Source organism: Arachis hypogaea, chromosome 1, assembly GCF_003086295.3.
Source record: "Arachis hypogaea cultivar Tifrunner chromosome 1, arahy.Tifrunner.gnm2.J5K5, whole genome shotgun sequence".
NCBI classification, from domain to species: domain Eukaryota; kingdom Viridiplantae; phylum Streptophyta; class Magnoliopsida; order Fabales; family Fabaceae; genus Arachis; species Arachis hypogaea.
The window spans coordinates 19,849,054-19,858,741 of record NC_092036.1 but is presented as its reverse complement, the minus strand read 5'-3'; the positions used below and the strand labels follow the sequence as shown (position 1 = coordinate 19,858,741).

General features: G+C 36.6%; 2 protein-coding genes across 2 annotated transcripts; both read right to left on the bottom strand.

Moving 5' to 3' along the window:
* Nucleotides 1–290: 290 nt before the first annotated feature.
* LOC140180832 (uncharacterized mitochondrial protein AtMg00240-like) lies at nt 291–1,019 on the bottom strand. The gene is made up of 2 exons (XM_072222180.1): nt 718–1,019; nt 291–636 (listed from the first exon to the last, which is right to left on the bottom strand). The coding sequence occupies exons 1-2, from the start codon at nt 1,017–1,019 to the stop codon at nt 291–293; spliced, it is 648 nt and encodes a 215-aa protein (XP_072078281.1).
* A 5,345-nt stretch (nt 1,020–6,364) lies between these two features.
* On the bottom strand, nt 6,365–6,763 carry LOC112702788 (uncharacterized). Its single transcript, XM_025753999.1, has one exon. The coding sequence runs from the start codon at nt 6,761–6,763 to the stop codon at nt 6,365–6,367; it is 399 nt and encodes a 132-aa protein (XP_025609784.1).
* Between the last annotated feature and the right edge of the window lie 2,925 nt (nt 6,764–9,688).

Sequence of the window (9,688 nt, the reverse complement as noted above, 5' to 3'; positions counted from 1 at the left end):
GCTTATCTTATTCCTCCAATTTTTATTTACAATGGTATGTAGTTTTTTTATGCTTACAAAGATTCAACTTTTTTCTAGTTTTCCTGATATTTCAGATAAAATTAATTTGCTAGCTCCCGTTAAACTAATAATTTTAGAAAATAAAAAAATAATTTTATTTTCATCAAGTAATGATTAGGTTTTATATACAAGTGATTGAGGAGTAAAAAACTAGCGTATGTAATTAACTACTGTAACTAATCTAATTTTATATAATTAATCTGTAAATACAAGTGGGTCTAATATCCCCCTCAAGTTGGAGCATACAAATTGTATGTTCCTAATTTGGACATGAGAAAAAAGAACTGAGGTTTTGAAATGGCCTTAGTGAGGATATCGGCTAATTGATGTTTGGTTGGAATGTGCACTAACTTGATGAACCCGGTTTCAACCTTCTCGCGAATAAAATAACAATCTATCTCAACATGTTTGGATCTTTCATGGAAGGTTGGATTAGAGGCTAATTGAATAGCTGAAACGTTGTCACAAAAAAGCATGGCAGATTCAATGGTGACATCCATGAACTTCAGTAAATTGGTCAGCCAAACAATTTCACAAGCAGCATTGGCCATAGCCCTGTACTCAGCTTCGGTTGAGCTTCTTGATACAACAGGTTATTTCTTGCTTTTTCACGAAATTAAGGAATCCCCCAAGAAAGTGCAGTAGCCGGTAGTAAACCTCCTAGTATCGAGGCAGCTCTCCCAATCTGCATCAGTGTAGATTGACAAGTTGAACTTCGAGTTTGAGGATAAAAGAATACCTTGATTCGGTGCTTCTTTGAGATATCTTAAGATTTGGTGAACTGCATTGTGGTGTGAAACTCTTGGGTCAGACATAAACTGGGCTAGTTTTGTCACTGCAAATGTTATGTCTGGTCTGAAGATTGTGAGATACATGAGTCGTCCAATCAATCTTCGATAGGCTGATGCATCTTCAACCTTGTCACCTTCTTTGGCCCTCAATTTAATGTTTGCTTCCATTGGAATTAAAGCTGGCTTGTAGTGTAGAAAATTAGTGTCTTTGAGTAGAGACAAAGTATATTTCCTCTGTGTAAGTAAAATTCCTTTTCTAAATTTTGCAATCTCTAACCCCAAAAAAAATTTGAGATCTCCCAAGATTTTTAACTTGAAGACTGATTAAAGCCTTTGCTATATTTATTGTACTATATCACTGTTTGCTCTGGCAATGATTATGTCATTAACATAGACAAGTAAAAAGGTGATTAAGGAGCCTTCTCCTATAGAGAATAAAGAATAATCACTCTTGCATTGACGAAAACCATATTGTTTGAGAGTATAAAAGAATTTGTTAAACCACTGCCGGAAAACTTGTCTTAGGCCGTATAGAGATCGAGTAAGTCGACATACAAGTCCTTGGGTTTCGTTTCGGATGCCCCAAAGGAATCTTCATGTAGACCTCTTCATCCAAATTTCTATTTAAAAATGTATTATTTATGTCCAATTGCACGAAATTCCAGTTTCTCACTGCTGCAATGGAGAGTAAAACTCTGACTGTTGAGACCTTGGCTACTGGACTAAATGTGTCTTTAAAGTTAATGCCAGCTTGTTGCGTGTAACCTTTGGCAACGAGCCTGGCTTTGTATCTTTCCAAACTACCATCAGCCTTAAGCTTTGCTTTGTAAACCCATCTACAACCGATTGCCTTTTTGTTAGGAGGTAGAGGAACCAACTCCCAAGTGTGATTGGATTCCAGAGCGTCCAGTTCTTCCTTCATTGCCTGCCGTCACTCATTGTGATGTACTGCTTGGTGATAAAATTGAGGTTCAGGTATATCACTGACTTGATAGATTGCTGCATGATAGATATGGTTGAGTCTATGGTTGCTTATGTAGTTGGTAATAGGGTAGGGTGTATTAAGGTTGCATACATAGTCATTTAGGTCATAAACTTGATGCTACGATTTTAGGAATTTGCACGATCGGCAAAAATTCCTTCCGGCAAGTGCACCGGTTATCGTCAAGTAAAAACTCACAATAGAGTGAGGTCGAATCCCACAAGGATTGGTTGAGTGAGCAATTTGGATTAGAAGTGTGTTCTAGTTGAGCGGAATCAAGATTTAGATGAGAATTGCGGAATGTAAAATTGGGAAATTGCGGAATCTTAAATTGCATGAATTAAAGAGCGAGAAGCTAAATTGCTGAAATTAAAAAGGGATCGGGGTGATTGCATGAATTTAATTGCAGAATGTAAAGAGAAAGTGGTAGATCAGAAATGGGGAATTCATTGGGTTTCAGGAGATATTGAGATCTCCGAATCAAAACATTTTTATCCCTTCCTCAACCAATGCATTCATTGAATTTTGCTTGGCAATCTTATATGATTGGATCCCAATCCCTTGGCTCACCAATTCTCTCTAAAAACAAACAAATTCCCAATCCCTTGGTTTAAATGTTCATAAGAAGAGATGACGCTCGATCACTGATTATACCACACAGTTTCATGAACCACAATTTGGTAGGATTACATGTCACAATATCCATCCAAACCCCAATCCAATTCACTGTGAGAGAGCTTCTCTAGCATGAATCCTCCATTCCTTTCCCAAGGTTCCGAAGGATTCCAATTATGGATAGTTTCTTTCCCAAGACAACTAACCAATGGAATTAGATCGAGAAGCTTTCTAACAAAAATTCAAGAGAAAAGATTGAAGAAGAAGATAAAAACTATTATTGATTCATTGAATTACAATAGAGCTCCCTAACCCAATGAAAGGGGGTTTAGTGAGTCATAGCTCTGAATTCAATTACAAAAAGTATCAAAACTCGAAAAATGATCCCCCCCGTTCTAACTAACTTAAATTCTATCCTATTTATACACTTTCTAAATTGAGCTTCTGTTGTGTTTCTTGGGCTTTGAGGCCTTTCCCTGATTTTCTTTTGCTTTGGGTTTATGATCCATAATCCTGATGAGGCTGCTGATCCAATTCTGTAACATTCATTGAGCCAACTTAGTGATAATCAAGTAATGACACATGACTCAACAAATTGAAATTCCAGACTCATCAATTCTTCAGGCCCAATCCCATAAACCATGATATTCAATTGGGTTTCATACCAGAGTACGTTTAAGTTAATGTTTGTGCTCAAATGCTAACTTAAACTGCAATATCTTTGGCCCAGAAACCTTTTCAAATAGTGGCGTTTAAGTTGCAGTTTAAGCTTAAACTGCAACTTAAACGCCAGACACTTCCAGTGATGCCTTTTGTGGAAGCACGTTTAAGTTCCAGTTTAAGCTTAAACTGGAACTTAAACGTTGGACACTCCTGGAGGTGGTATAACTCAAGCACGTTTAAGCTTCAGTTTAAGGTTAAACTGAAGCTTAAACGTGGAAATGGAAGAAAGCAACCCTGGAGGGTAAAGTAGTCGAACACGTTTAAGCTTCAGTTTAAGGTTAAACTGAAGCTTAAACGTGGAAATGGAAGAAAGCAACCCTGGAGTGTGGAATGGTCGAACACGTTTAAGCTCCAGTTTAAGCTTAAACTGGAGCTTAAACGTGGAAATGAAGAAAGCAACCCTGGAGTGTGAATTTGGTCGAACACGTTTAAGCTTCAGTTTAAGGTTAAACTGAAGCTTAAACGTGGAAATGAAGAAAGCAACCCTGGAGGAGAATTTTGGTCGAACACGTTTAAGCTCCAGTTTAAGGTTAAACTGGAGCTTAAACGTGGAAATGGCTCCCTGGTGCATTTCTCATTTCTGGCGTTTAACTTCCAGTTTAAGGTTAAACTGGAGGTTAAACGCCACTTTCAGCTTTTCCTCAGCTTTCATGATTTTGGCGTTTAAGCTCCAGTTTAAGCTTAAACTGGAGCTTAAACGCCACTGATAGTTCCCAGCATTATATGGCTTGGCAGTTTAAGTTCCAGTTTAAGCTTAAACTGGAACTTAAACTCCACATGTGATATTCAAGCTTCCTTTATTGATTTTGTTGCTTCCTTGCCTAGCCTCTTCTTCCCTGAAATCATCCAAACAACTGCATCAAAGTCCTGCAAAATTTCATGAGAAATCTTCCATTCATAGCATTCAAGTAATATAACTAAAAACTCATGGAATTTGCATCAAAATCATACTGTTTGGATGGTTCATTGCTTTGTTATTCATTTAACCATTCTTGGTTACTTTAAGCTCAAGAAAATGCATAAAACAACTAAAACTAACAGAAAAATGCTAGTGAAACTAGCCTAAGATGCCTTGGCATCAGTGGGTTAGAATTGGTGGAGGGAGTTGTTTGATGTGAGGCATTTTGGTGGGAGCTAGAGGAGTTTGTTGAAAGGCGTTGTGTGTTCTCTGTGGTAGGAATATTAGAGAGTGTTAAGTCATCAATGGCTTTTGGGAGTGGAATGTGATCAAATGGATCAGGGAGTATAAAAGTGTGAGGGCTTTTAGTGAAGGATAGTATCTCTTCATGAAAGATGACATCTCTAGAGATGCAGAATTATTTTGTTTTGAGATTGTAAAGCCTGTAGCCTTTGTAGCCAATAGGGTATCTTAAGAAGACTATTGGGTCTACTCTAGGATTAAACTTAGGTCTGGAGTCTGATTTTGTTAGCAACATATGCAAGGCAACCAAAAACACTTAGAGCTTGATAATTTGGTTGTTTTTGAAAGAGTTTCTCAAATGGATACTTCATGTTGAGAAATGGGGTTGGGGTTCTGTTTACTAGAAAAACAACAGTACAAACACATTTTCCCCAAAAGGCAATGAGAACTTGGGATTGGAAATAGAGGGCTCTGGCCATGTTTAACAAGTGTTGATGTTTTTTTTTTCACTACTGCATTTTGTTGAGGTTTGTATAGACAAGAAAATTGATGGAGGACTCCCTATTCCTGTAAAAAATCAGTGATTGCTAACTCTTTGGCATTATCAGACCTGAAGTACTTGATCTTGCTGTTAAATTGAGTTTCTATCAAAGAGTAAAATTGTTTCATACATGCTGTAGCTTTAGATTTGTTAGTTAGCAAATAAATCCATGTAAAACGAGTAGCATCATCAACCAATGTAAGAAAATATCTCTTGTCATTATAGGTTAGAACATGGTAAGATCCCCATACATCACAATGTACAAGATCAAAAGGACATGAAAACAAATTATTGTTGGATTCAAAAAGAAGTTGCTTGAATTTTGCTAATGGACAGACATGACAATTGGACTTTTTTGTAAGCAAACTATCTTTATTTGAAAATTCTAAGACCGAAGTAAGAGAGTTCAAAACTTTATTTGAAGCATGACCTAAACGAGAATACCATAACTGTGAATTATTGCACAAATTTATGCTATGATTATCTTTTTGTATTATCAATTGGTTAGAGGGAATTGAAGCTTTTAGGATGTATAAGCCTCCATCAAGCTCACCTTTCCCAATCTTCTTTTGTGACTTGTTGTCCTGAATAGTGAAATTACAAGAGTTAATTGTTATTGTGAGTATAGTGACTTTAATGAAGGAAGACACTGAGAGCAAATTGACACTAAAATCTAGCACATATAAAATATTTTTTAAGATGATGGTTGAACTGATAATGACAGTGCCGATAAACTTGGCTTTGAATTTGGCATTATTGGGAAGTGAAACAAAATAATTCTGAGATGTGTGAACTGAATAAAAAAGGGATAGATCACAAGCAATATGGATAGTGGCTCCACTATCAATAATCCAATCATGTTTTGATAGTTTTAATCTTAAGATTGAGGTGTTGAGGACAATACCTGCTGGAGTAGACACTTCAGTTGCTGCATTTGCTGGTATTTCTTAAATCTTGTGACTATTCAACAAGTTCATTAACTGCTGGATCTGAGTGGCATTCAGAGTCAGGCTTGAATTGGATTCTAGACACTGTGCCTCAGTGATGTTATCAGCAATATTGTACGCAAATTGTCTAGTTCCTCTGCCTTTGCCATAGCTTGGTGGATAACCATGTATTTTGTAGCATTTGTTCACTGTGTGTCCAAGCAATCCACAGTGTGAGCACAAAGGTCTATCCTTCTTCATGAATCTCCTTCCTTTCCCTGAGGGATTTAGTATGTTCTGGTTTCTTGCTAAGAAGGCAAGTTAATTCGGGATTGATGGGCTCCCCAAAGAGCGGTATTTTTCTTCTTGAACCACTAAGGACAGAACTTTGTTTATTGCAGGTAAGGACTCCATAAGCAAGATCTGAACTCTGATTTACGTAAAAGAATCGTCCAAACCCATGAGAAAATAGTGCACATACTCAGCTTGCAAGAATTCTTGAAACGGTTTAGCATCTCCACAATTGCATTGGACTGTGCGATAAGAGTTCAATTCCTCCCAAAGGACCTTGATCTTCGTAAAGTATTACGAGACTGTTAGGGCACCTTGACGTAAATTCATCAATTCCCTTTTTATTTCAAAATTTCGAGGGCCATTTCCATGTTGGAATCTTTCTGTAAGATCATTCCAAAGCTCTTCAGCAGAATCAGCATACACTAGCGAGGAAGCAATTTCTTTGGACACAGAATTCAAAATCCAGGTACTTACCACATCATTGATACATTGCCAAGTCTCAAATTGCTCTGGATCGAGCGCAGGATCAGGTCGGGGAACGGTTCCAGTAACGAAACCGAGTTTGCGTTTCGCATTTAGGGCTTTCTTCATGGCACGGCTCCAAGAATGATAGTTCTCCTCCGTAAGTTGCTGTGTTACTAACACCAAGTTCGGTTGATTAGCCGGAGCGAGAAAAAAAGGGTCCGCCATTGATGTAGAAAATGGAGCAAGAAAGGAAAAAGAAAGGTTCTAGAAGAAGCTTGAAGAGGATAGAAGAAATGGTGTTGAGATCGGAAGATTAGAAAATTTCTTCTGATACCATGTTAAACCAGTAATTTCAGAAAATGGAAAAATGATTTCATTTTCATCAAGTAATGAATGAGAGAGATTAGATTTTATATACAAGTGATTGAGCAGTAAAAAACTAGCATTTGTAATTAACTACTGTAACTAATCTAAGTTTACATAATTAATTTGTAAATACAAGTGGGTCTAATAGTTTCATTTTCTATATTTTTTATTATTTTTTAAAAGAATCCTACCCACGCAAAAATAGTGTGAACAACGTCACTAGGGTTATTTATGAGTACTAAAATCTTACTTTAAAGAGCATCTTCTTTTTTTTTTCTTTTATCTATTAGTCCAAATTAAGATTTGATTCCTGAATCTTTATCCATCAATTTTACTATATTGTTATTTTTTCTTTTATGTTATTTTTTAAATTTGATTAACGTGACTTTATGAGCCATTTTTATTATTTGGTAAATTGTCTAAGTTGCTACTATTTACAACTACAAAATTGTATAATAAATTTTTTAATATGATTTTGTTTAATATGATTTTTTTCCACCTCAAATTATTTGCGTACTCCATTGAATTAAATATTTTTGTATATGAATCAGATGTTAAAGATTATTTTTTTGGGCATCTTCGTGTGTTGGAATTAAAATGCACCTTAGTTTAGTCCTTTTGAATTGAAAAACAGTCTTTTATTCTAATTTCTAAAGAAACATCTCATTTTTTTTGTTTCTATTGTAAATTTGTGTTAAAATCCTAATTTATAAACAAATAGGATGCTAATATTTTTTTATGTTCATGAGTATTGATAAGCAATATTAAATCTTGTTCCATGTTATATTCTCGTTTTATTACTTAAACCAAATTAAATTCATGTAAACTCAATTTTTATTCATTTTTTATGCACCATCTTCTATTTTTATAGTTTGTTTGATCATTATTTACAACTCTAAGACATCATATTAGAATTATTTAATCTAAACTCTCATCGCATTTTCGAATAGCAACTTGTCAATGAGTCTTCCTCTTTCACTCAAAGTAGCAATTTGTGACAAACTTGTTGTCAAAATGGCAAAACTTTCGCTCCTAAACCAGAGGCATGAAAGTAAAAAATCTGAGAATCTCAAGTGCTACTTTTTTTTACCATTGACGATGTAGACTCGGCTTTTATCGGTCTTATCATCTCTCTCAATGCCACTGATGAGCGGATAATTTATACGCTTTTTGGCATTGTTTTTAGTATGTTTTTAGTATGTTTTAGTTAGTTTTTATTATATTTTTATTAGTTTTTAGTTAAAATTCACTTTTCTGGACATTACTATGAGTTTGTGTGTTTTTCTGTGATTTCAGGTATTTTCTTGCTGAAATTGAGGGACCTGAGCAAAAATCTGATTCAGAGGCTGAAAAGGACTGCAGATGCTGTTGAATTCTGACCTCCCTGTACTCAAAGTGGATTTTCTAGAGCTACAAAAGCCCAATTGGCGCACTTTCAACTGCGTTGGAAAGTAGACATCCTGGGCTTTCCAGAAATATATAATAGTCTATTCTTTGCCTGAGATTTGATGGCCCAAACAGGCATTCCAAGTCAGCTCAAGAATTCTGGCGTAAAACGCCGAAACTGGCACAAGAATGGGAGTTAAACGCCCAAACTGGCACAAAAGCTGGTGTTTAACTCCAAGAAGAGTCTCTACATGAAAATGCTTCAATGCTCAGCCCAAGCACACACCAAGTGGGCCCGGAAGTGGATTTTTATGTCATTTACTCATCTTTGTAAACCCTAAGCTACTAGTTCTCTACAAATAGGACCTTTTGCTATTGTATTTGACATCCTGGAATCTTTTGATCACTTTAGATCTTAGGATCATCTTTGGACGTTTAGTTCTTAGATCATGGAGGCTGGCCATTCGGCCATGCCTAGACCTTGTTCTTATGTATTTTCAACGGTGGAGTTTCTACACACCATAGATTAAGGTGTGGAGCTCTGCTGTACCTCGAGTATTAATGCAATTACTATTGTTCTTCTATTCAATTCGGCTTATTCTTGTTCTAAGATATCACTTGTTCCTCAACTTGATGAATGTGATGATCCGTGACACTCATCATCATTCTCACCTATGAACGTGTGCCTGACAACCACCTCCGTTCTACCTTAGATTGAGTGGATATCTCTTGGATCCCTTAATCGGAATCTTCGTGGTATAAGCTAGAATTGATGGCAGCATTCAAGAGAATCCGGAAGGTCTAAACCTTGTCTGTGGTATTCTGAGTAGGATTCTAGGATTGAATGACTGTGACGAGCTTCAAAGTCGCGATTGTGGAGCGTTAGTGACAGATGCAAAAGAATCACTGGATTCTATTCCGACATGATCGAGAACCAACAGCTGAATAGCCGTGCTGTGACAGAGCGCGTTGAACATTTTCACTGAGAGGACGGGACTGTAGCCATTGACAACGGTGTTGCCCAACATACAGCTTGCCATGGAAAGGAGTAAGAAGGATTGGATGAAGACAGTAGGAAAGAAGAGAGACAGAAGGAACAAAGCATCTCCATACGCTTATCTGAAATTCTCACCAATGAATTACATAAGTATCTCTATCTTTATTTTATGTTTTATTCATAAATCATTCATAACCATTTGAATCTGCCTGACTGAGATTTACAAGATGACCATATCTTGCTTCATACCAACAATCTCCGTGGGATTGACCCTTACTCGCGTAAGGTTTATTACTTGGACGACCCAGTGCACTTGCTAGTTAGTTGTGCGAAGTTGTGATAAAGAGTTGAGATTGCAATTGAGCGTACCATGTTGATGGCGCCATTGGTGATCACAATTT